The 27656-nt window shown below is 42.2% G+C and overlaps 2 protein-coding genes across 3 annotated transcripts; both read right to left on the minus strand.

Moving 5' to 3' along the window:
* Positions 1-599: 599 nt before the first annotated feature.
* Positions 600-17035, minus strand: pla2r1 (phospholipase A2 receptor 1). Its single transcript, XM_053866743.1, has 30 exons — positions 16736-17035; positions 14972-15352; positions 14733-14906; positions 14425-14589; positions 14194-14307; positions 12938-13081; positions 12587-12781; positions 12352-12515; positions 12171-12281; positions 10732-10844; positions 10481-10647; positions 9394-9602; positions 8788-8933; positions 8479-8563; positions 7919-8054; positions 7807-7842; positions 7454-7614; positions 7163-7227; positions 6405-6508; positions 6188-6324; positions 4944-5061; positions 4715-4854; positions 4438-4579; positions 4077-4312; positions 3688-3868; positions 3483-3617; positions 3244-3366; positions 3007-3183; positions 2698-2733; positions 600-1484 (listed from the first exon to the last, which is right to left on the minus strand). The coding sequence occupies exons 1-30, from the start codon at positions 16875-16877 to the stop codon at positions 1267-1269; spliced, it is 4455 nt and encodes a 1484-aa protein (XP_053722718.1). The 5' UTR covers positions 16878-17035; the 3' UTR covers positions 600-1266.
* Positions 17036-17795: 760 nt separating this feature from the next.
* On the minus strand, positions 17796-27045 carry itgb6 (integrin, beta 6). 2 transcript variants are annotated; one of them, XM_053866744.1, is made up of 16 exons: positions 26931-27045; positions 25790-25859; positions 24911-24990; positions 24628-24826; positions 24310-24550; positions 24065-24230; positions 23822-23983; positions 23291-23386; positions 23033-23122; positions 21824-21958; positions 20530-20947; positions 20229-20451; positions 19728-19822; positions 18794-18910; positions 18546-18712; positions 17796-18341 (listed from the first exon to the last, which is right to left on the minus strand). In XM_053866744.1, exons 2-16 carry the CDS (start codon positions 25842-25844, stop codon positions 18243-18245), a joined length of 2343 nt encoding a protein of 780 aa, XP_053722719.1. In that variant the 5' UTR covers positions 25845-25859; positions 26931-27045; the 3' UTR covers positions 17796-18242. The 2 variants fall into 2 exon arrangements, with proteins under 2 accessions (XP_053722719.1, XP_053722720.1); XM_053866745.1 differs by lacking the exon at positions 26931-27045 and having other exon boundaries at positions 25750-25890.
* Positions 27046-27656: the final 611 nt, after the last annotated feature.

Consider the following 27656-nt stretch of genomic DNA (forward strand, 5'->3'; position numbering starts at 1 on the left):
TTTGGTTTACAAAAATAAAAAAACAGAGCAATATCAATATTCGGATTTTGTTACTGTTTAAATCGCACCTTCTTTCCCCAAATCACTATTTTCGTCAACGTTTCATTAAAAACCTTTACGGAGAATAAACTAAGTTCTTCTATGGATTATACACGCTAAGAACACAACTTCAACAACACTCTCTTCAGATATATGACTGGAGTATTGATTATTTCTGTTAATACACAGTACTACACTGAACTCAAGGTCTGGTAAAGGAACTTCATAAGCATCTGCAGTTGAATATGGAACTACCACTATTTTTGCTAATGGCAGCTAACACTTTCACTTTTACTTTAGTACAGGATGAACGGTCGCTACGCCATCACCGTATTAGATCACCACCTTAATCTAAAAACTGGGCTAAATGGTGCCACCAAAAGAGGAGGAAGACAAAGAAGCAAGTGCAGTGAAATGAATTGTAGCCCTGTTGTCACGTGGTGCTTAAACACTGGCTTGGTCTGAAATGTACCACAAATATGAGACTATTAACCACAAAAGAAGAGAGATCCAAACAGGTGAATGCAGGAGGAGTTCATCACAATGCCGAAGAAGCATGTGTTTGTTTACTATATAAGTCATTTGTTAATACACAGAGTTCTGGAGTACCCTGAATTTATTCAGAAACCAACTGTGCAAAATACATCTTTAAAAATCTGCCTTGCAAAGCAAAATCCAAATTCAATTACCAGCTGCTAAATAAAGCTTGCTAGTAAATGGATTTGTTTTCATAAATACAAATATAAAATGTAATACTGACAAAACATCTGTGCATGCTCAGACATGTTACACCATCACAAACACATTCATATTTGTCATCTTATCAGTACCAAATTGTTTCAGCCGAAATATGCATCTAATTAACTGTATAGAGGAGAAACCAGACCAATTACTTTTTTATTTTCTTAAAACCTAAATTAACTGACTGAAGATTCACCTCCCGTCATTAGTGGGTTCTTATTTTGAAAGTAAGTAAGAATCCTTTACAAGTACAGCAAAGAAACAGAGACAAAAACTTTCTTATCTTATCAAAAATAATAGGGTTCATGTTTGCCCCGCCATTAAGAGTATTTTGAAAGAAACGAATTGGGATCCTTCAGAGTCACATGAATTCATGAGTTATTTCAACACCGTCCTGAGGAGTCAAAGCTTCACAGTGTCTTCTTCTATTTCAAAAATAAGTCGTGAAATGTCAGAACAGCAGATTCTTCCCCAGACTTTACACCACTAATCTCCTGAGTGAGCTTCCAGGTCTGCAATCAGAACGTTCCCGTCTGACTCCGATGCCCCTGAGCTGGTTTGTCTGTAGTACGCGCTGCCGAGTGTCGTCAGCCCGTGGAAACGAGCTGCAGTCCGCCTGTACATAAACCACAAAGCTCCTGCCAGCAGAGCAAAGACCAGTACAGCGACCACGACAGCTGTGGCGATCACACTGTGATGTAAACCTGAAATATACATACAAGAATTACACAACTGAAAGAACACAAATATGCTTTTATATTTCCCAAACCTTGGAGCAAGATGTCTAGCGTTTCTATTAAAATAGCACATTTTACTTTCTTTTTTAAAGTCTTCGTACATCAACAATAGAGTGTGAGGGACACAAAAAAAGGTTTGCATCCACACATCTGCACATGTTGTTACAGAATGTCCTCTCACTATAACAACATCGGAAGGTAAACATCTCTGTAGGCTACATGGAGTAGCTTGCAGGTTACGGTCTTTAATGTGGATAATTGTGTCTATAAATCTGTCCATATTGACGCAACACTCCCTAACACAAAACACAGGGACGCGTCCAAAGCCCAAACACCACATGTTTAGTTTCGCTTTCTTGTGGGGCTTTACTGAGGATTCCTCTGCACTGCCATGGAGAACACATCATAAGTGTTGGTGAGATAAGGTCCAATTGTGTCAGGCGTGTTTGGTTGCTTGAATCAAAACGATATGGGGACAGATTAAGAGGGGACCACAGCATCAAGTCAGATATGACTGATCTGACCCTCAAGAGATAAATCAATAGGCCAAAACTCTGTGGGTTTTGATTATTATTTCGGCAAAGAAAAGCCTGCGGTCCTCTGTAATGTTCAGTTTCATAATGGGTAATGTGGCTAGGCTTGGTGGCCACCAAGATGTTCTTAGCAAAACAAAATGTCACCTTAATATATACTAGAAGGTGAAGGAACAACTCTCACCGACTTAGGACTTAACCCTTTGAAGACATTATTTTAAAAGGCCGTGGCTTGAAAACGGATCTAGATGTAGGCATACTCAAATGGAGAAGAATCTTCAGTGAGACACACAATTTTGGATGGGAGTAAAATCACTCATCTAATTTGTATATCACTATGTCACCTGGCGGCAGGCATAGTTAAGTACATAGCTTCTAGAGATCTTATTCAATACCTTTTTCTGACATTACGCCCCTCCTGCTTTTCATAGGCTCACTAGCGATTAAAAATAAAAGAGCACACATTATATCATACTGAACATTCGTATATTTCTACAGTGACCACTATCTAGTGTGGTTACAGACTACTGACCGATCAGCAATTTCTCTTTGAAAAGAAAAGCCTCTTAAATAATTAAATATTAAAGTTCAGGTTACTCTCAATCTGAAAAAGCATTGAAGGTTATTCATTATTAATGTAATAGTACCGTTTAAAGGCTCCACTTCCACCTCACCGGCCACATCTGCAAGATAAGAAGAGGCAACAACAGTGGGTTGCAGTGCAGAAAAAACGTTGTGTGTATATGAGTGTATTTTATGGTCTATTAAATTAGTGCACCGTCACATCCCAATGCAATCCCTTCATATTTCCTAAGCAAAAAATGTCTGCAAAAGGGTGCCACCCATGGGGAAAAATCAATTTATAACTGATGCAGTTTATCTTAGTTAAAAGCTGTCTGACATAATGAGGCCAACTTTATTCAGGTTAGACTGAGATTGTATCTGACTTGTACTACCTGAGACAGTTTTGCAGACAAATCCAAGCTGCTCATCACATCGTGACAAGTGCCAGACTCCATCCATCACCCTGGTGGTCACACAGGTGTCAGCAGTGAGCAGTTTATAGTCTGGTGCTTTGTGTGGCCAGTTGGTGTAGTCTATTGGGGACCCATCCACCCAGGCCATAGAGTCAGCTGAAAGGAAATAACAATGTTATAACAGCATACCATTGCATTTTCAACAATGAGTCTTACTGTCAATATTGAAGTACATCCCCAACCACATGCTCTGGTGAAGGAAGCCGGAAGACCACAGCTGCTCCAGAATAAAGCGGTTCTCAGTCTCACTCTCAATAGACAGCACATCAGAGGTGTTGACTGAAGCAAAAGTAGAAATACATAACTCATAACTTTTTTAAAAGTTGACCGAAACACATATATAGTCCAAATATAGAATCAAAATCTTTAAATAATAAAGTCGAAGTCATCTGTACCTCTCTGTCTGCAGTGCTCTCTGGCCTCTTCAAAAGAAAGTCTCTGCACCACAGGCTCAAAACTGTAACAGCCCTGTCCAAACTTCACCCATGTAGAAGGACAGACCACCTCAAATGACAGATACGGTTTATTCCCTGGAAAAAAAGAGCAGAATGACGGTCATAATTCCCATATTTTAACAGTATTGATGATTCAGGCACTGACTTGGAGGAGGAACGTGACACAAAGCTCCAGGAAGCCAAGTTTCACAGTCAGCTCGCCGCCACCCTCCGTTGACATCCATGTACACACACTCGCCCAGCACGAAGTCGTCCTCATCATCAGCAGCATCCCAGTGAGTGTACACAGTGTCACTGCCGTCTGACCAGTGATAATTGACACCACTCTGGACACAGGGTCAGTTTGTCACTATCATTTCTCTGCATGAATCATCTCAGAAACATGATATTCATTTGGATGCTTCTCATAAACAAGCGGGATTTTGCCCAACTATACGAGGAGGGCACACACTGAAGCTCACTAGAAGGGCCACCAACACACACACCGCATCAAATAAAAAGGCCTGAGAAGCTGTGAAGACTCCATGTACTTACATCTGGACTATAGAGTCCAATCCAGTGGGGAAGAGCCAATCTGTTGACCAGGACAGTGAGAAAAGCCTGATGGTAGGCGTCTGTAATGCTGACCAGGCCAGAGTCATTCTCTAAACACAGATGCATGGCATCGTACCAGCTCATGTTGCCAGAGATGACCTTGTAGTTGCGACTCCCGTATTCAATTCTGTCAGTGTTGGGCTGACGGTAGGAGTGGCTCGGAGGTTTAGAGGTATCTGTACTCAAAAAAAAAGGAAAGTTGCAAAAGTTTATTTATTAGCGCAATAATGTCGAGAGCCTGTACATTTTAAACATATCCCAGATAAAATCAAAAGCACTTTGACAGACGAAGAACGCTCACCTTGAGGTTTTTGACAGACAAAGCCGTACATGTCCTCGCTGCACTTCTCATCATACCACTTTCCTGTCAGGTGGAAGTTGTGATTGTTTGACAGAACAGTGCAGAGAGGCTCATCTGAGAATCCGCTGAGCCACTCGTCTTCCTAAGATTGAATAACTGGAGTCATTACCAAGTACAAGTCCTGTGATACTGCGTTGAGAAAATATCATGTAAAATGGCTTCAGTCATGATTATAGATAACAAGTGCAAGAATTATTTAAAGACATAACTAACTCACAGTGAGGTAACTCTTCGGCTCTATTGGAGACCAGTTACTATAGATGACTTGTTTTTTGTTGGTCCACTTCATGGTGTCTTCGTCCCGGAGCCCGATCCACACGCCCACAGAGCTGCCCTGAAGCAGCATTGTGACGTAAGCTGCTCAAATAAAGAGAAGTCACTTGCAGTCGACAAACAAATACAGCTGTGCGCAACATGACTCTCATCATTCAGAATGGCATATGCACCTTGTTCAATCTCATTTTCTATTGTGACCAGTGTGCCGCCGAATGAAGAACAGATGGACTGGGCATCTCTCCAACTCTTCCCCTCTTTCGGACTGCCGGGCAGATGAAGCAGGAGACACTGCCAGGCATTTCAACAGACAGGCTGATGGTTAGTGTGCAAATAAGAATGGCATCAACAGGGAAACAGAAGAGAGCTGAATGAGTACGAGAATTCCTTCATCCATGTGATTATATGTGGTTGTGAGCCACACACATTACAGCCTGCTGCTTTAGTGCCGAATGTGGACTGCCGGTGCAAACCACAGACACAGTGATGAAGGGCGGACTTTTTGTCTTCATGCGGGGGGGCTCAGATTTAAAAAAAAAAAATCACAACATTTTAAAAATCCATGTGTCAGAATCAGAAATTGTTGGTGAGAAGCGTCACCAAGATGAGCACTGGTTGTTGAATGTATTTATCTAGTTCAGTCAACAGTTCTGTGTGATACTGAATTATACCACAGTGGGCTCATTGTTTTGATCACAGTGCCTGGTTACAAACACTTTTTGATGAAATACTTTGTATTTTACAGCAAGTTAATGAAGTCTTAAGGAACTGATCAGCAACAGTGACAATTAATAGTTAAGGTCCAAAAGCAGTTCTGACCATTAGGGCTGAACGATTTAGGGGAAAAAACGTAATTGTGATTTTTATTCATGTATTTATTTATTGGGGGAGGGGAATATTTTCACTAAGGACATGCAATAAATCATTCGATGCTATGACCCACATGAAATCTAATACAATCAACATATAAAGTCTTCTTCCATCTAAGCCAGGCCTGTCTACAATGAAATTAGATGAAATGATACACTGATATGGAAAAATATATCTTGATTGAACTATTCAAGTGCAAAAAGAAAAATCAGTGCAGAATATTGACCTCAAGCTTCGTAAACATATGGTATAATTAGAATGAACTTCAATAAAATTAGAGAAAGGAATAGAGCGCTGCAGCACCAAAATAAAAATACAACAAACCCAACCTTGGTCACCGTGTTGCGGGGCACCCCATCCCCAAAACTCTAATACACTTAGCTTTCCATGTCTCGATAACTGCTGTGAATCAGTGGAATATAGGGCGACACTGTATTGTATCATACTAGAACATTAAGCATTAAGTGTGTATTTATTAAGTGAATACTATTTTTTGTGTAAACATTAATCAGGAGTCAGCTTTTATTCCTATGGAGTGTGAACAAACCTTGTGGCCAAAGTAGAGCCATTTCTCTGGACAGCCTCCGATGTAGTGCGGCTCTCTGGGAATCTCCACCAAAGAGACGGTCTTCCTCTTGCAGATGTAATTGTGATGGTCACCGCATTTACTAGTCGACCACTTTCCTGAAATGTAGAATTTGAACCTAAAAAAACAGGTCACAACAATATATGTGTTTTGACATATCAGCTGCGTATGTGTTTACCTGATGAGGAAGACATGGTCACACACATTCCGTTTTGTCTGGCTTGATTGGGAACACTTACATCAGCCCAGTTTTGAAACTCGACCTCCGTCTTGTCACTCCACCTAAAAAAAAAGCCATGGGTCAATGTCCTTTATTGTGACTTTTTATGACCCATTTCTAGCATGGACATGTCCTTAAAACATCATCATTCATGTACAACTATTAGGTGCGTTCACAGCAAGAGCAATTCAGCGACACTTTGGCTACTCAGAACTGGTTTTAGGCCACAAAACAAGTTTCGGCTGTCTCTCAAGTCATGTTAAAAAAGTAGTCTTCCTCGGGCGAGTCGAAATACAAGTCCCATACACCTTTCCATTTTTTCCTGCACCAGTTCTCGGACTTAAAACAAAGAAGTGATTTACTTCATAAATTGCTACACTCCCTACAACTCACCGGGAACGTCCACTAAATCGTAGACATTCCTTCAGACTTTTCCACCTCTGTTACGGTAGAAGGGACAATATGGGTTGTACAGCATGGCAATACCAGCAAAGGCAAATGGCTTCTCTTCGGAATGAACTTAGCAGCAGATTACAGATGCAGACAGCGGACTTGTTTTTGGTGTAGGGTCGTGTGCTAGAAATGCCACTTGGATACAGCAAACACATAAAAGCACTTTTTGATCATTACTGTCGGGCTGAGGAGTACAGCATTACTATAGAACTTAAAAGATGTTGAGGTGACCATTATTCAGTAGCACATATTGGCAAACACACCTGACCTCCTCTCCCTGTTGGAGAACTGACAGGCCGATCCACCAATTTGACGGAAGGAGAGATAGCTGAAAAAGATTAAAACAAATGGTATTTAAACGCTGTTGTAAATCTGACTCTTAACAATCCTAAAGATGCTGTGCTTTAAATCAACCAAGGTGCTCTCTGGCTCATATTTTATACTTGACTCTCCGTTCCTCACACACCTCCCATGGAGCAGAAACTAGATGATTTGATGCTCGAAAGAAACTTGTCTGCGTGTCTAATTCAGATAAAAAAGGGAAATGAACAGACCTTGCGCAGACGTTCTTTGATGAAGTGAAGCTCATCTCGGGAGTGAATGGACAACAAGTGCGATCCCATCATCTGACAGGCTAGAGACACAGTGTCCCAGTCGAAGGGTTGCTTGGCCAACAGGTACTCAGCACCACGGAAGAACACCCACGGCTCACTCTCTGTGGAATCGTCACAATTGTTTTTCTCAGAAATCTAATGTCATCATTCCCAGTCCTGGGTCACTAGGTTAAAAATTTGTTATGATACTCAATCAGAAATGGCCTTAAGATCTGCTTTAAGATGTGGGTTAGATCTATATGTCGTTTGTTGACTTCTGAACAGATGTTGGCACAAAAATGATATCTACTTACGCTCTGTGTACCAATAGGGCTTTTTCAGTGTATCCCCTGCAATGAAGAAAATTGTTGATGAAATAAAAAGCAACAGAATGGCATGTGAGAACATCTGGTGAAGCTCTGTTACCTCTCGACACCTTACAGATCCACTCATGGTTGGAGTCACAGGGTTGTGGCATGAAGCGGTTCTTCAAGTCGCTGTAGACAGCACAGTCCCGTCTGTCATCCTCGTCATTCTTATCCTCGATGAAGGTCGTCACCACCTGATAGATGATTGCAATTCAGCATGCAAAATACAGTTATGGAGAGCTATAAAGTGACTATCTTTGGAGTCAAGTGCCATTTTTGCAGACACTTGTGCTGCCTGGTGAAAGATGAGCTGTCAAAGATGTACTTGTGTGAATGTATCAGAGTTTAATTAGTGACTAAGATGAATTGGACTAATCTGAGATTCCAGTGGACTGGGGTTATGTTTGCTTTCTTTTAATGGCTTTCTTACAGGTGAGAGTTTGTGCTTCACTGTCGTCAACAGGCTACTCCAAGGGCCTTTTCCATCATACAATCCACTTAACTTTTCAATGCGCTGTCCAATGACTTTTGTACGATGTTCAAACAATGTTTTTTTTTTCATTTCACCAGAATTCATTGAAGATGCATATTCTAAGCAAAACCTTCTTGAGAACTTACGGGTGATCCATCCGACCATGCCCAGGCTCCAAGATTTTCAGGGTCTCTCTTATTTAATCCGACCCAAAACCATCGACCCTCTGTTCTGAAGAGGAAGGGGAGAGAACAAGAGTAATGCAAAGACCCACTTCAAAATAAGTCTACAATGCATGTCATTACAGCTCAGCACTTCCATCACCTTAACTTACACAAGTTTATATTTACTAAATGTTTTTAGACTACCTTTATTAATGCATGCAGCAGTTGCGGAGATTTACAACAACTTCCTCAACACTCCTCTCTATTAAGGCCCACAGGACTGGTACCAACCCTTTAAACATGGTACTGAGGAGCTGCTTGACAAACACCTGCTCCTCATAGTGGTGGAAGCTGGCCAGCTGAGCACCAAGGGCCTGGCAAAAGAAATCCGCTTCAACCCAGGATCTCTTCATGAGGACTTTCTCATCATGGAAAACCTAGCAAAACATAACTCTACGTGAGCTTTTGAGCGTTTAAAAGGGCGGCATACTTGTAGCTAGAAGACACACGTGATCAAAACATTTTCATGCTCCTCCTCTAAAGCTCCATTAAGATGTTTCACCTTTATTTAATCACTGGTCAAATGAAACAGCACTTTAACTGAAACTAAATTAAATTAAAAGAAGTTATGTCTTCCATTTATTTTCTTTAGCAGTATGTCATAAAGCTAGCAAAGCCAGTGACCAAAATATCAGCATTCTCCTTTATTGAACATAATTGTGGATCCCTGTTTAAAGCCAAATTTGTGTTTTTATTTACACACAAGTCATTAGTAGCAAAGACAGTTAATCTAGATCAGCTATGATGTAACGGCAACAATAACAAACGACTATTGTCACTTTTCATTTAAATATGTCCCAACAAACATCACATACAGTAAATGAAATGGTAGTGAACCTTAAAACAGTGGAGAAGTCCAGCATGTGATTCCCATCCTGGAGGACAGGGGGCATAGGCGTCAATGTGATGCTCCGGCTGCAGGACCTCTTGGTAGCTGCTGATGTTTTGCTTGCAAACTGAAAATGCCTTGTGGGACTTGCAGTCTTTGACTTCCCAGTAGCCAAGAGCAGGGCCTCCTGACATGGCAACACAGCCACCAGTGCTGACTTGAAAAGGAAATTGGAACGTGAAAAGTTATTATTATTGCTACGGCGGTGAATATTTAATAATGCTTAATCTCAATTAATCGCATTAAGGGTGAGTGAACTCGTGGCAAATTTTGCATTTGTTATAAATGTAACTTAAAAGAGGACTTGAGCAATGAAGGAGTGGCCAATTATGTGTACAATGTTCGAGTCTTTTCAGTGCCTCTGAGGTTATACAAAAGAATTTTTGAAGGTATTGTCAAGTTTGGTGGTAGAACAAATGAGGAATGTATTATTAACCACACTTGTGTTGGTAACATTTTCCTTTAAATTACACTCAGAACAGATACAAAAAGGTTAATTTCCCATTAATTATGAATTGATTCAGCTTTAATGTGATTAAATGAGACTACAATTCTTAATTAACAGCCCTAATTATTGTATAATTCTGATTCCATCCTTATTTTAAATGTGTGTTAGAAATGTAGTTTAGTTTGTTTTCTGATGGCAAGGCCATACATGATAAATGCAATGGAAGTATGTTGTCAATGTTGTATGTTCTTTCGTCTTTGGCATGCGAGAACATACAGAGAGAAACAGCGCCACTTGCAGGATTGGCATGTGTACTATATCATTTTCAAATTGTTATCATTTTGTTCTTTCCAGGTGAATGAAATTTTCCTACAAAATTCTACATTTTTGACACAACAACAATAGTTGTCCCACCATGCAAAAACTAGTTCCAGTAGTTAAAGATGCAGCAGTGAAGCAGTTGTTATCGCAGTGACAGAAGTGGAAACAGTAACAACAGTAGTGTTTAAAATAGCAGTAGAAAAGAGACAGCTCAGCTATAGCCATGACAGCAACAATGACAGTTGAGGGTATTGCTGTTCAAATACCAGGCTGATGTTTGTTCCAGTTGGTGAATGTGAGCGGGACAGTGGAGCCATTGTGACACATCCAGCGGTAATCTTCCTTCTCCGCGTCCATGAGGCCGATCCAGTAAGACATATTACTGTTGGCTCCATTTTCGTTCAGCAAACTGTTAACAAACGCCTGCTCAAACCTGTCAGCAAAATGATAATTAAAATATAAATAGATTCCAAGTGAGCCAAAATAAACTGAGCCGAACAATGTGTCAATAGCCCACCTGTTTTCCACCACTAGAAGCGGGGCTTTGCAGTAATATCCCATCAGCGCATCCTCAAATGTGTGTTCATGGTTTGTAACAAGATAGCAAGAGTGGCCGTGTCGCCGCCAGCCCTGGAGCACCAACAAAGACGAACCGCCATCAGTGTTAGTTGTGGATGTTTTAATATGACTAGTGGTCAGAGAAGGTTCTAATACTTTCGATCAGATTCTCAGCCAGTCTCTTCACTCAACTATATACATATCAAAGCAACAAATCTTTCATTTTAGACACCACAATCACAATTCCAATAGCCAGATAGAATCATAATTGTAATAATCAATAAATGTATTGTGGCCACTCTAAGTAGAACAAGAACACTTGTGAATGCTGGCAGCTGTGTCGGTGTGTGTCTGCACGTATGAGGTGTGTTTGGTTCATTCGTGTTTTGACAAGTGTTGTCAATTTGTCCCTCCCCCACATGCCTTTCCCCTTCATCCAATCTGACCTCTCAAATTGGGGTCTGGAGGACAGAGCCTTCGCTTGAAGCAGGCACATATTCTTTGTCCTGCCAAACTGGAACCATTTTTCAGACACTATACAATTCAGTTCACAGCCTCAAAAAGAAATATCCAAGCAGGGAAATCACAATTTCTGTCTCAGACAAACGGGAGCAAACCATCATGAATTTCTCATTCGTGACCTCAGTTTGCAGAAGCCCAGTGAGAAGAAGCCTAAGATATTCTTCTCAGAAGCCTAAATATTCTTGTCAGCTATATCATGGCGCAGCATGTGCACCAGACAATACGTCATCAGTGGAGTGAATCATGTCTTTGTGCTTTTTGACAAGAGAACTTTCTTAGAGGTTCGCGGCAGCAAAGGTCTGGGTTGCCCTGGTGCATGTCCTGATCTGTATGGAGCCATTGTAACATCATCAGTTTTTATCTGCTTTGAAACAAGTAAAAAGTTGATTATGTCATTCAACCCTATCATTTGTGGGACTGAAACTAGACAAAATTTGTATGGAATATTTAAAACCGATGGATGGAGAGGAATAGTCATGGTAAAACTGTGAACTTTATGGTGTTAACGTCAAGATGACACGCAAGTCAGGTTGTTTAAGTTACTTTAAATGGATTAGTGATGGACATGTGTAATGAACCATTTTTAAAAAATTTTTTTATGACTATTCGTGAAGCTGATGGTGACAGTTATAGCTATCACACACTAACATGTTGTGTGCACCGACCATGAGTGAAGCATAAACTACTTTCAAGACTTTTCAGAAGACCAAAGTGTTCAACCCACTGCCTACTACATGTCCTTCATGACACCAGAGGTTTGAATCGGAAATAAAGAGGAGCAATTTTACAAGTTAAATAGTCATCCAGATAGATCTTTGCTTTCATGGCAAATCAAACATAATTATCTGTGATGTCGCCTCTGTGCTGGTGCTCTACCTCAGGACAACCTTCATCCCAGGTTCCCTGATGATGCACGGACGTCCGACCTTCTCTTCTGCACACAGCTGGAAGTCGCTCATCACACAAGGTCAACAGCCAAGTGCCCTCCTATAAAAAAAGAGTTGGGGAATGAACAACATTCCACAGCAAACTGCTGATCGCTGAAGGTGAACCCTACTGTTTTGTGCATCTTTGTGCAAAGCTTTGCACCAGTCAAGTTGTTTGGTGGGTGATACTGGTGCCACAGAGTGACAGCTACTGGCGACCCATCGGACCACTCCACTGCGACAGACGAAGGCTGCTTCTGAAGTCCAATCCACACAAATGAGTTCTCGGCTGACACTGAAACACAAAAGATGTCCATGCGTGAAGACTAGCTACTAAGAACATCTCACTTCTATGTGGTGCCTTACTGTTAGAAACAAGGTGGAGAAGCATCTCCACCTGAGCGAGCGAATGGAGGCTGGTGAGGTTTGCCCCATGAGAACCACACACTTCCCGGGACTCCTCCCAGCTTCCTGCTTCTTCCTCTGACAGAAGGCGGTAGCACAATCCACTATGGGGCACCCAGTCATTATCACACTCGGTGTGGATATACTGCCAGTTTGCTGGAGAGAAGTGAGCAACAAGGGTAGTGAATAAAGGGAAACTAATGCAGTCCTCATACACTAACCAGAAGTTAAAGGATAACAGTAAACAGACACTAAGAAAGTTGGGCATATCTGCTGTTTGTTTTACGATGAACATGCAGGATGTCCTCTCACCTAATGGTTCGATTCGTCTGCTGTCATTGTGGGTCTTTTTACAGATGTAAGGAAGTCCGGACTCACAGGACAGACTCTGCCAGTGACCACTATGACCGTACACTCCACACTGTCTGTTGTCCTTCAGAGGGCTGGCAGGCAGAGCTGCGGGAGAAAATGATTTTGACCATTTTCATGTTACTGCTTCATTTGAAAAAATCACTAGCTCAGATTACATTCCCAAAAACCAAGTTTCGATGTATTTTTATTCAAAGTCGTGTTGGCAGCATGTTTTGAACATTCCTCAGAGATTACACCTTCAGGCCACAAGAGTTAAATTTGAAGTTCTGAATAATAATTACTTTCTGGAAATCTTGAACACACATTTTCCTTTCCATAAACTGTGCTGTGTGCTGCTACTTTTTTTTAGATGTTCATCTTCATCATCATCTTTGATTGCCCCATTAGTAATTCGCACCAGACTTTTGCTGCGCAACACGAAAAAAACAAATCCACGTATGAACATGCTTCTTGTTCTAAGTTTTAAAAGTAATGAAGGGTGTTAGCAAGAAGCAATGTCACCTAAACATATCATCAATTTCTGAGTCATTTCAAGAATTGCCCTACAGAACACATTACATTCATGCCAATTAGTTAATGAGTAAGCTTTACCTAAATATTACTCGGTAAAAACAAACATGTAAGAGTTACGCAGATGTGAAACTACTCCACAGGTGCATGAAAAGGAAAAAAACTGAGTGGTGACTGGTGACATTATATTATTATCACATCTTTATCACTATATGAAAAATTGACATTTTACAATATTAACCCAACAAAAACAACCAATATCGTATCTTCCCCAACTCGTCCTGCAATGTTAAGCTGAGGCAGCTATGAACGTCATCACTGCATCCGTCCTTCAATGTGCAGCTACGACCAGCCAACCACTCTTGTATGCCAGCTCTGACAGATTAGATCCTCTGGAACTACTACTGCGCATATGTGTCAAGGCCCTGAAAGGCAGACAAGACAGTGAACAGTGTGTCGACAGTTCTGAGAGAAAAGCTCAACTTAAAAGAAATTCATTAAATCCATAGTCTACACTTTTGTTTGGCATCGTCATCTCCATGTCAACTGATATTGAGAAATCTGGCATGCAATATTGGGATGTGAAATTTTGTCCATATACTTCAGCCCTAATAATGACCTATTTAAAGACACAAAACAGAAAAACCTCAATTGATAACCAGTTTGTCTCCAGGGTCTGAACATACCAGACGTGAAGTTGACTAATGCTAACGGAGCACCATTCGACCACTGCCAACCCCATCCTTCCTTCAGGTGGTTCAGTCCGATCCAAACCATTGCTCCAACGGTCTCAAGTCGATCTATAGACAGACACGTATGAACAACTTTTATTCAAAGACACTCACTGTAAGTTCTGTGTGGACAAAGGGGCGGTGAAACATGTGGCACTAGTGGGGCTTTGTGCTTTAGACTCGTACCTCTGATGTACCTGTGCTCGGCCAGGCTGGTGATGCTGAGAAGACTGCCCCCTTGAGCCTGGCAGGTGGATAGAGCCTGGCTCCAGGTGAGGATGGTGTACAAGTTGAACTGGTAACAAGCTTGCAGATCCTGGTTTGATTCCCAGAAATGCTCACAAGTGGAAGCTAAAAAGAAAATATGAATTTTCACCTTATTTTTTTTAGTTCACACAGGTAACAAGACAAAACTGCAGCCTTTAAAACACTGCACGTAAAGCATAGTCAATTAGAGCATTTTTCACATTGAGGGATGTGCATAGATGTCTTACCCTGTACAGGACAGAAGCCCCATTTTTGTGCCACATCATAGCGAGTAGTGGTGGAGCACCACTTGAGGTGGTCCTCTTGCCCCTCAGTCGTGCACTCATGGTACCATTTGTTGTTGTACTTGAACGGGAGGGCACAGGGCCCGCCGTGCGCGTTCCCCAACAGTGTGTGAATATCTGCCATGGTTAGAATAAAAAGTGAAAGGAGACGCTCAAATTTCATTTCAAAGTTGGAGTTTTACCTTCATAGGGATGCGAGCAGGGACCCTCCATGGGGGTGTTGTACCGTTTCCACTCATGAAAGGAGTTTTTCTTCACCACAACTAAACGTCCAGAGACGGCCACTTTCCACTGCGAGGCACCATATAACATATTGCCACTGCAGCGCCACCACAGCAACGCTGGGGACGTGTCACACTCAAATGTGCTGAGAGGTTGCGTTGTGTCTGAAATGTTGAGGCCCAGACACGTGTTGGTACCCAAGTTAAAAAGACGATGGTAGGAGACCCACTTCCACAGCATACGACGAGTCGGTCGTTCGCAGTCCTCCAAAACCAGGTTTGAGCGGTCCACTGTGATGCAACGCTTCAGGGGCCCACTCTCCAAGATAAACAGGCCCTTTTCTGTTCAAATGAAAAGATGCATGTGCTAAATGTATTTTTTTTAATGGACCCATGATCTGGTGAAGAAAATAAATGTGTGGTGTCTTGTTAAGACATAAATAAACCATTTCTATTACCACTTTCACAGACTGCTCAGGAAAACATCAACTTGTCAAATTTCACTAACTTGCTGAGGGCCTAAAGTTATTGTAGCTTAGAGCCACAGTTAAAGTAAAATGATGCTTCCTCCTCAGTTTGTGAGTGAAATCTAAAGTCAGAGAGATTATTTCTTTCACTGTCCTACTCTTTTGGAATAATAAGAAAAGATTATTTCAGTGGCCTTGACCAAATTTTGTCTGTCTCCAGGAGTCATTGGCACATTCGTCAAATTGCTACTGCCACGGTTGCTATTTCGATGGAAGTAGATGTTACCTGTCCAGGCCTTCAGACGCATCAGATCGCCCTCATTTGTCACGTTTTGATGCGTCTGTGTGAATTGAGGCCAGCTTCTGCCAGCTTAGTGGCTTCTGCTGCACCGGCGGCTTCAAAGTTAGAGGGCAGTGTGCCCAGTGGAGGTTTCATTCTGCAGGCCTTGCAACAAGTGGTAATTTCAGTTGCTGTTTACATCCGTCACCTCAAAACAGTCTGACTGTCCTCTTCCAACACTTGGCGTCAACATGCCATTTATGTAGAAAAGTTCTCCTCACTGGTAGGGACTCTTCCTTCTCAACCGGTTTCCACAAACACTGGAAGACAGTGTGTCTGGTACTAAAGACGATGCCACGTTCAAGCATCCCAATTCCGTCATACATAATCTTGACTTTCCACTTGTTATGGGCACAATCTCTCGTGTAGTGCTTACTTACTCTAGTGCCTCACAGCAAGAAGTTCTTGGGTTTAAATCCAGGGGGATGCAACTCTGGGTTTCAAGCTGCTTTACATTGTCTTTTGGAGCGTCAGGGTTAATCTGTTTACAATCGACCTGCGATGGACTGTCCAGGTTGTCACTAACATCTCATCTTCCATCAACAAGACATTTTTAATCGTTCAAGTTCACGCATCATTTTCAAGTAACACGCACGATTTACACAAGTAACTCTGAGAAAGGCGCGACTTTTGATTGGTGGCGTCATGCATACGACAATTAAACTGGAGAAGACATATGGTTTTTTTTCCTTTGTCATAACTGCATCATCAAACCGGCCCAAAGTTAAATACAGTAATTAAACCGATTCATTTCATTTCATCCTCCGCTCCACAAACGACAAACTTTATCGCGACTACTTAGGTTTGACCTCGGAGAACATCAACACAACCTTCAGAGATGCATTGCCTTTTTGATTCCAGAGAACATCGCCGTAACATCCGAGTCGGTGAGCAACAACAGTGGCCGCTGAAACTTACTGTAAAACTCCAGGAGCTCGTTTTTCTCCACAACTCCATCGTCCTCCCCGCACACGCTGATACACGCCAGCGACAACGCTGCACAAACCACCAACGCCGAGTCCACGCACCGAAACAACATTTCCACGGACGCAAGAGGCATTTAGGTGCAAAAGTCCGTGCATTCCGGGACTCGGAAAGTCATTCGGCCTCGTTGTTTTTCGCTCCCCGAGAAGCGGAGCTCCAGCAGGGAGCAGCGACGTCACGTCTGACGGAGGAGCTGCAGCTGCGATCCGCTGTGACGGCTGCATCCGGCCGGTGCGGACTACTTTCTCCACGGCGGACCCAAATACCATAAAGTAAGCTGGATAAAAACATTTACATTTGAGACGTAGACTCTTGCAAAGTGGTAAAACCAACACTTCGCCGGCGTTGTGTCATAATGCCAAAACATTATGGGCACATAATATGTGCAGTACCGTGGCTGGCCGCCAAAACGCCACACTTGTTGATCTAGCAGTACCTAATGTAAGCAGCATCATTTTGTCAGTTATTATCACATTGAGAAGAAAGTTGCCGACGGAAAACTTCTGCTAAATTTCCCCCATTATATAGGCTCCGCCACTGCAAGATACTCGAAGGCAACAAACAACCAACAAGCTGGTGAGCAGAGCTGCATGCTAAGAAACAAAAATCATTAGGAATCACATCCCTTCATTAATAACTTATCATAACGTTATTTTTGCTTCCACGAGCTACCTACAAGTGCTGTAGTGCTCCTTGAATAGTCATTTAAGTTTAGACACATTCATTTAAGAGCAAGTGGGTAGGAGTTTAGTCATAAACTAAAGTATGAATGTCATTGTACTCACAAATACGTGCATCGATACAAACTGCTTTCTACTGCTGGACTTAATTTCATTATTTATTTTCTTAAATGAACGCTTCTTTTTTCCAATATATCAATTACAATTTTTTTTCCCGCGTAATTTATGAATAATATGTCACCACTATAATTAACCCCAATGTATTGTGGGGAAATAAAACAGTCACTATCAGGAAATTAGATTTTTCTTTTCACTTTATTGAGGCAACCCACTAAAAATACACAGTTATCAAAACAGAAGGCTCAGCCTTGCTTAACAGAAAACCTCAGACAAACATAACAATATAAACAAAGACCATTTTTTGTCTGACACAGATACATTCATTAATAGAGAGCAGTGATTAGTTTCAGTAGTTGACAACTTTCAGTGTCTTCTGCATGTTACACCAGCCAGTTTTTAAAGTTGAAGCCTGTCAGGTAATGCAAAATGAAATATTCTTCCAGTGTGAGAAAACAGTGCACTTTAACAGCAGCAGAGTCATATATTACAAAAGTTCCCAGTGTCATCTACTGATATTCCTTCTCTGATTCAACTCAGAGTTTCAGCCGATACTTCACACATACAAAATCACACACTAACAAATACACTTACTCACACTCAAGTGCACTCAGATGTAGTTTTACATTGTTTACAGCAGATCATCAGTAGTGATTCGATGGGCTGATTTTCCCTCTGTCCCCGTTCTTGTAAGTGACGTTTTTGAACGTTGATGTTGAGCTTCTGAACAACGGATTGGTACCCTGAAGAAAGACAAACAGGGTTTCCAGTTACAGATCCTTATACTGTACACAGATGCACATGCATGTCTGCACCTGAGTTGTGTGCGGATTTATCTTGTAGTGAAAATATATTTGAACAAATACAGCTGTGAGAAGGTTTGCAAAAGTTGACCACAGCCATAAGAGGGACGAGAATAATGAAAGTGTCAACTGAAGTGTTCTTACCGACTGCCACTTAGCGTTTGCCCGCTCAGCCTCAAACTTGGCCACCTCTTTTCGGTCGTGAGCAGACACCAGCACCTTCCACACAACCAAAAGGATGAGCCCAATACACACAATAGAGAGGGACACTCCAAGAATGATCATCGGGATGTGAGGAGTCTCTGGGCAACCTGGAACAGCACAGAAGATCTGGTACAGCATACACAAAAATGCCTTCTTGGTCTACGCTTTTTTTTTTCTGTGCCACTTACCATAAACCTGGGGATCGTAGATCATGGTGTCGGTGTCACTACCTACCACAGTGAAAGACACCCAGCACTCATTCTCTGTCATCAGTGTGCACTGAATAGAAGGACTCTTGTCATGTCCTGAAAAGGAAGCATGGACATATCTAAGAAGGGATGAGGACACAAGAACATTGTATATCATCTTGCCCCTGAACATTGTGCCGGGAGTGTAAAAGGATCTACTCTCCTCTGTTTGGCTGTCAGTATGATTTCCATATCAAAGGCTCCAATCAGTGCATGTGGAGGCCACAGCATTGTATTTCACATCTGAAGCTTGACAAGTGATAATCAGATATGCATACACCCCTCAACTTGCAAGTGTATACACTGTTCAAGGTAATCTGACTCATATAGGAAGTCAATGTTTAGTGGCTATTCACTTGCACCACAATGGCACCACCTCTAGACCAGGCTAAAATATGTGTTCCCATTTGTCTGCCTAAATGGACATGCATGTTGGTGAAGTTGTGAGGGAGATAGGTGGCAGAGTTCAGAGGGACACCCGAGTCCTGTCAGGTCCACATTCCTCCTCATTCAACTCAACAAACCATTTTGTCACGTCATAAACATAAACAACAGTATGGAAAAATAAAACATTTCATAAATCACTGAGTTGGTCTTTCACCTATTGGCCATGACATGGATCTATAATAAGCTATGCCTGACTGTAAATCATTAACATAATCATAAGGTTGATGTGAAATATCAAACTTCTGTTGGAGATAAAATGTCAGTCTGTCAACATTGTGAGATCAAAGTTGTCAGCTCCACAGACACGTTAAACAAGACCTGGGAAGAAGTCATGCACATCATCAATACAGATTTGGGAAGGCTGCGGGGGAGTAGTTAGCAGTTCAATGAACAGTTTAAAGTGACAGTCTGTGTTAAGCTCACTTACCTGCAGTCATGTTGAAAGAAATTCTGGGGGTGCTGCATTGTTGGTCGCAGACAACATCATTGTCCTTTTCTTGAAGGTGGCACTCAACACAAGATCTGGTTTTGTACAAGTGAAAGGACAGAAACTCAGGTGGACCCAAGAGAGCTCACAATGAGGTCTAAAAGAACTAAGTATACCAGGATATCACAGGACTGTACAAGTTTTCCCGAGACTCCAAAGTCCTTTAATCACTTTCTTCCTCTACAACTGTGCTATCAAATGGCAATGGCCATGACAGCTGCTTTGGGGAAACTAGTTGTCTTTAAAAGTCACCTGCAGGGTGTAGACACATGTGAACAAGGGGAACCGAACCTGATACATCTGCGCTTAACAGAACAGACAGATCATGTGAATGGAGCAGCATCTTGTGTGTCACTATAAAAGAATAGACAGCTAAACTGCACAACAGATGTCTACGCTTTTATTCGCCTTTGATGCTGAGTAGCGTGATTGTGTTCTCACCTTGCCGAACTACAGACATCTCCACATGTTGGACACTTCTCACACTTGTCTCCAGAAGCTTCAGATTTCGAGCACACACACTGCCCACACTCGCACTTGCCACGGCCACTGCAGATGGTTCCATCTTCAGACATACAGGAGTCATTGCTGGTACTGCAGTTGCAATACGGGCCAGTCCAACCATTTTGGCAGTGACATTCTCCACAGTCACACTTTCCGTGGCCTTTAAAAAGGGGTGGGGAGACAAGAGATTAAGCCTCTTAATTTGAACCAATTACTGCATTCAGAAAGTATTACTCACCTCCACAGAGCTCCCCACGGTACCGGACACAAGAGTAATCATCACACTCACAGTAAGGTCCATAGATGTGGCCAAAGCTTGAAGCATGACACATGCACTGGCCGCAGTAACAATGGCCCTGACCACTGCATATTTCAGACTCATTGTTTGCTATGCAGTTACTTAACAAATGGGTCTCTTCATTGCATTCACACTCAGCTCCCAAGAAGCCAGGATGACACACACAAATGCCACACTGGAAAGTCCCTTGGTTCTCTGCGCATTGGGTCCTGTTGTCTTCTGAAGGTTGTTGGCAGTCACACGAACAGAGAGACTCCAGCTCCACTTCCAAACTATCTTTTAAGCCCACTGGTTTGAGGGAGAAGTGGCGGCTCCCCGAAAAGCATTCCGTAAGCTCCACAGACACGTTAAACAAGACCTGGGAAGAAGTCATGCACATCATCAATACAGATTTGGGAAGGCTGCGGGGGAGTAGTTAGCAGTTCAATGAACAGTTTAAAGTGACAGTAAGAACATTATTAGAAATTTCTTGCCTTGACAGAAAAACAGTAAAACGTAGTCTGTATGACGGCATGTCAGTCGCCATCACAAAGACAAGACATTGTACATTAAATGCAGCTGGCTGGTTTGTAAATGTCAACGTTTAATCACTGACACATTTTTGCATCATGATACACCATCATATATTTGTTTCCCATTTTTCACCAAAAGTACTGTTCTTCAGCAACTATTTTACCCTCTTTGGAATGTTGACATTAATTGTCAGCATTTTAATTCTCCTATTAGTTGGACACAAATGGGAAACACTGCTGTCTTGTTGCAGAAAGTCATTGACATTGTGGGAAATATTTCCACCATTGTGTCCAGAAAATCAGTCTGACACACCACATATGTTTGGGTGTCCAGATTTGGAGTCTGGCACATCCTCTGAAAGGACATTTAAGATGCTTGTAAGTCTATATACATAACTTACGATCTATTAAGGGATATGTTTCAAAGCCTCTGATGATTGTTTACATCTTACAACTCTGCAATTGTCTTTACTATTGAGGCACAATACTTATACTACCATGTTGGGGAGCTAAGATTCCTCCTTTCACATGCAGCATGGACCTGGACTAGTGATGCCCCCCCAACAAATTGGCTAAACCTAAAAAATTAAACTTTTGTCCCACATACATTCATTTTTTAAGAAAAATGTAATATTTCTAATATAACTCCAAAGTGGTGATCTTAGGTTTCTGGTACTAATCTGCTCATTTCTTATTCAGAGTACAGTACGCTGGAGACTTACTGTTTCCCCAGCTTTGATGCCGGAACAGTGTTTCAGATCAGGAAATGTCGACCCATTTGGACAAATCGCCGTGAAAGACATCTTCAATTCCTCTGTCTCTCCAAGGACCTCCAACTGAATCTCAGATCGCAGCTCCTGCAATAACCCATTTTGAATAAGTCCCACAACATGTGCTGATAAATTGACTAATCTTCTAACTTGCTTGCATTCTCTTCTCCTAATTCCCTTTATGGAACGGAGCTAGAGCATCACATAGAGCAAGAAGGTACACAACGACTCATCTTATAATCAACATACAAACTAGAATACCCACAGCAGACCGACAAAAACACAAGGAGAACACACAAAATCTGTGAAGAAAAAATGCTGGGGTTCTGAAAAACCCGATTTTCGTTGCTTGATAAAGCCCATAAATAGGATGTGACTTAAACGGTCATGACCTGGGATGTTACTAAACAGGAAAGGTGCAGCATATTGAACTACGATGACCTCTAATGTGCCAGCTTTTGGGTTCTCCTGTTTTGTGAGTCATCGTTCCAGGTGTGCAAAATACCCCAATAGAGAGTGACAGCTAACCACAGCGAGAGGAAAGACCGTACCTGATGACTAATGGACTATGACGAACTGTCTGGGTGTGGAGGAGTTTTTTGTGTTGTGTTTTCCAGTTTACTAACGTGCTGTAGAAAACATAGTGGAGTGGTTCTGCTGTGCAACGATCTGATGTAAATGAAGAGGGACAACGAAAACACTTATTTGGTGGCTAAACCATAATTTCAAAGTGTAAATGCCAATCAAGTGTACACATCTGTGCGTGGCAAGATGAATGTGACTAAATATGGGTGTCAAGGATGATTGAATGAAGTAATTAGAGGGGTGTAGACTCCTCCTCGCCAAGGGGGGGGGATTTAGTGAAGGACATAAGGGTGAGAAATGCAGCGGGAGACAGAGAGTAAAGAAGTAGAGCAAGTGGGTTTAGATCAGTGGAGACAAGCAGAGACTTGCTGTTCAACATGCTGATGCGAAGAATAACCTGGTGAAAACACTCAGAAGAATGAAAACAGTCAAGAGCAGTGACAGACCAGCAATCCATCAGTTCGATGGTATCGGGATTTGATGCTCTGAATTAAACTCTTATGTTTACTAATTGTGAGCAGTTAGGTAAACCAGCTATCATATTTATACCATTGCTCTTCACAAGTGGGCGTTTACCTTATACGCTGTGATAATCAGTTCCAAGATGTTTTGTGAATCTGTTGCCACCACTCCAACTGTTGCTCCGGGTATAAGACTTGCATAATTCTGAGAGACCAGAGAGAAAGGATCGTGTGTTATACGCCTCCATCCACTTCAGATGTTAACAGTTGGCAAAGGGAAAAAAAACAGGACCAGTTTCAACAAGTCCCAATGTCGTTAAATGAATGAACATTTTTAGTTTGTGGCCTAATACTGGGGGAAGGTGAGGCTCACCTCATAATTATGCTTCTGGTTCTCCGTCACGGCAAAAATTAGTAAGATATTGTTCTCCACAACCTTATCGATCAGCTGGCCAAGAGTAGGATACTCCTGCAACAAAAACAAAGTTATGGTCATGAAGTATGTCTGAGGATACTCAAGTGACTTCAGGTGCGTTGAGCATCTGAACATGGCCTGATGTGTGTGATCAGCGCGGATAAACTTCCAGAAGTTCTTCAAACCAACTATATTGCTGAGTGGAAGTGTGTCTCTTTGGCTATTGTTGGACGAAAATGTGAACATGGTAAATGCTTGGGGATGGCCGTCACTTGGTTGTGAGAGCTAAATGTCAGAGTCATACGTTTACCCCCAACTTGTTTTCATTTGGAACAATATGAAGAGAGGAAATGGGGTAGAGAGGGCAAAGAGAATCATTTATCTTGTTGAGATACAACACGCCAAATGGTCGTTTGTTGTTGAAAAAGAAAAATGAATCCGATGCAACATGGAAATGAACCATTCAAATGTGACACTCAGCTAGCAAACCTGTATTGTTGACATGGAGTATTCGTTATTGTTGTCCAGGTGACACTGTCCATCATTGGGAATCACAATGCCGGCCATCTTGCTGTCCATGCCAATGTGTGAGTCAGCGTCACTGACAAACACCACCAAACGCATGGAGTCATTTCTCCATCCAATCCTGTCCTGCGAGGAGAACAATGTCCCATGCTGTTTGCGACACAGATAACAAATATGAAATAGAAACATCCTGGGAATGAGCCTCACCCCACAGACGGCCACCTGCATAACAGCATCAAAACCACACTCTGGGATATCAATGTTTGCAGAAACACGTTGTCTTGCAATGATCTCGTTGAACTTCTCAGTACTGCTCGTCAGGGACAGGCCGTGTTTATAGCCAAACGTTGGCAGACAAGTCAGACCCAGGTCCCTGTGGCACAATATACCAACAAACTAGAATCAGGAACAGTGACACGGCATAAAAGCTGTGCATGTCGTTTCCAGGTTACCTGCAAGGATTTGCTAATTCTTTAATGTTAATGAAGGGTAGAACAGGTTTCTCCACGAATGAGCCAAAGCCCATCCGAAATTTACTGGTGAGAGTTGCCATTTCTTTGGACAGAGTGGATCCCAAATCTTTTATCATATCCAGATCGTCCACCATTGAAGCTGACAAGTCCATCAGGTAGTAAATATCCACAGGATAGTCTTCAGAATGCTGAATTTTGACCTGAAAAGTGACCCGAGTGCCTGTCGCGTGAAGAAGCAAAGTGACAGTCATTTCACATGAAAATGAATGTTCAAAGATATGTGACAAACTAGTTTACCGGGTCTCAACTTGAGTGACATTTTCTGAGGAGAGATCTGGGTGGTGTTTTGGGTTCCTTTCTGCTTGCCGAGGGGTTCATTCTGTAGGATTTGGCCTTTGGAAAGAGGGAACTCCACCATGTTCTCGGGACAGCCCTTTTCCAGCAGGCTCTCTACCGTGCCACATCTCTCACTTACTCCCAACCAGTCTGTGAAATTCTGACCAACAAGACAAAGGTTTTAGAGAAATACACTATGTAGGAGCACCAAAGTAGCTGTGTGGTATTAGATGCTGATCCTCACCTCCTGTGTACACCACGCACAGAGGGGACTCAACTGAAGACACTCGTCACAAGTCACAGCGCCACCAGCAGAGCATGATCCTACAAGGCACACAAACAATAATAATATGTGTGTGTCTGTTTGAATATAATGAAACACCAATTAGGCAATCTTCAAATAGTTCATAGTTATTAAGTAACTACAATAACAAAAGCAGCCAATAAAGAAGCAGTGTGGCGCAGTATCACATAAAAGGTATCGTGATCTGTGCCATCAATGTACAAGTCGCCAGTTCATCACAGGCCAACACACATATAGACAAACAATTCGTTCACACATTCACACCTATGGACAATTTAGAGCGCTCAATTAACCTCAACCTCAAATGAGCATGTTTTTGGACTGTGGGAGGAAACCAGAGAACCTGGAGAAAACCCACGCTCACCGGTCTGACCCAGGAGTCGAACCCTCAGTGTGAGACAAAGTCGTTGCAAATGAATTTAGAAATACCGTGCTTCAGTTGAAAACAAAGACAACAGTGGCAGGTTTTTTTTTTTGAAGCCTTCAAAAATATATATGTATTTAATAAAGGATCAACCACTCAAAGTGGAAATATGGTGCTTTAAAACCAACAGAAATCAGACAGATATTTGTATGGCAGTCAATTACATTGCGAGTAAATTTAGCACATCAGGACAGTAAATGTGTCTTTAAGTGAGTTTCTGCCATTATTATTGAAGCGTGGATAAATGAAAAAATCCTCCTTAAAAGGATTACACAGGTGCTACTGCCTAAATGTATTTAAAGTGGTACACGTTACTCCTTTTGTACACAGTGTTTGCTCATAATAGGAGTGTCACCTTTGATTCTGATGATAGTTCCAAAAACCCTGCTTCTTACCCTCCACTGTGTTGATCCAATAGCGGAGAAACAGACTCAGCAGTATCAGCCCCATTAGTCCGCCCGGTTACTGAAGAGGAAACACAACAAGACAGTTTCACGTTGGCTCATATTTACACGAGTGGAAGACTTTCAATCTCAGCCGGAGCAGTGCTGGAACTGCTGTCCTGTCCCACCTGAGGAGGAGGGAGAGAATGGGAAGGGGGAGGAGAGCGACCGCCTCACCTGCGCTGCCTTTTATGTTGACTTCCGCGCAGGTGAGAAAGCGGGCACAGTGGGGAGATACACCGCTAATGACATGAGAACTGGGCATGAAGGCAGAGCACACAGACTTGGTCTTTTTTATTATCAATTTAAATTTATCAATGAGGAAATGAATAGTAATGTAAATGTTTGCAATGGTAATACAAATCTATTACAACTCAATATCATGATAATAAAATACGTGAGCAAACTCGAAAACCAAACTTCTGACTAATTTTAAGCGCAAGCTCTTTAAGTCAACAACACAGTGCTTTACTTCACTGATATGATGTCATCACTGCACTCTGCCCACGTGACATCATAAAAAAACACAGACGGACGCTCCTTCATTAAACAATAACTGCTACATGCCCTGATTGCACCACAAAACTGCCCAGGTTAATGTTTAACAGTGCAAGTATTTGTGGAGAACTGTGTTGATTGTGCTCTAAGGAACAACACCTCAGGATATATAACAAGGTGTTGATCCATTAGCAGCTGCACTGCAGATTTCCCTGCTTGTCCCAACATAAAGGAATCTCACAATTCAGCACCACGCCCCTCTGGATCTGGGTGAGTCCCATCTGTCACCCAAAACCAACCACCCTCCACTCCGCCACACTAATGCCACTCGTCTCTCGTATCATTTTGATCCACGTTGGTGTCTTTCATTTGACCGGCCTGCTTGTGTATTCCCAACTGATCCTCTTGATGGTCTTCTATATGTGGCTTTAATCCAGCCGACACCATGCAACAACTCCTATCGCACTTTTGCTACTTAAATCCTGGGAATTTTTTTCTAGATAGATGTTGTGTCTCACATTAAAATGATTCTAATCCAAGCTTCTTTTCATAAAAACTCTGAGCGCCACATCAACCTTTCAGCAAAGCTGCTCACCTTCATGGGCGTCCTCTGAAAACATGCTGTCCCTCCTGGCGCTGACTTCCTTGTCATCCAGTGAAAATTGGAGAGGAATAGAGCAGCATCAGGCTTACACATTCACTCCTATTGTATCGGGGCTGTCGGTGGAGTAACAGTAAACCTACTGTAACTCAGCCCTTTATGAAGCATGGCGCGAGGGTGACCCCACTGCCCGTGCTCATGTGTGTCTCAGGCTCGGTGAGCGAGTGTGTATGCATGCTGGGGTCATGCTTGGGTATTTGTTCAAGCTCCAACTCGCTTGTGTGATGATGATGAGTGACAGTAACAGCTGTTGACTGTGAGACCTCCTTCTCCTTTCAGAAGAAATTCAGACTGGTGTGGATGTGTACCAGTCTGTTTTGAACTGTACCACAGTGATTCTGACTCACAGCCTTTGTGATTGGTCCAGATTGGTGCCTGACCGAGTGAGTGTGCGCGTGTTTGCTCTAGTTCAGTTATTTCCTGTGAGAGAAAGAGAGGAGGAGTGGGTTGAGAGAAGGAGCGTTGCTCTTACGATACTGCCTCCTTCTTACAGTGGCATGGCTGGAATTCAGGTGAATAGATTAAGGCCTATGTGAAGGAGATTAGAGATGACAGAGTTGAGGACCATAGGAACCAACTTGTGACTACTCTGCTGCTTTAATCCAGGGAAATGCTGAATTGCTAAGCTTTGAATGATGGTTGCTTCAGCTAATTTGGAGC

Source organism: Synchiropus splendidus, chromosome 5 (genome assembly GCF_027744825.2).
Source record: "Synchiropus splendidus isolate RoL2022-P1 chromosome 5, RoL_Sspl_1.0, whole genome shotgun sequence".
NCBI lineage: Eukaryota > Metazoa > Chordata > Actinopteri > Syngnathiformes > Callionymidae > Synchiropus > Synchiropus splendidus.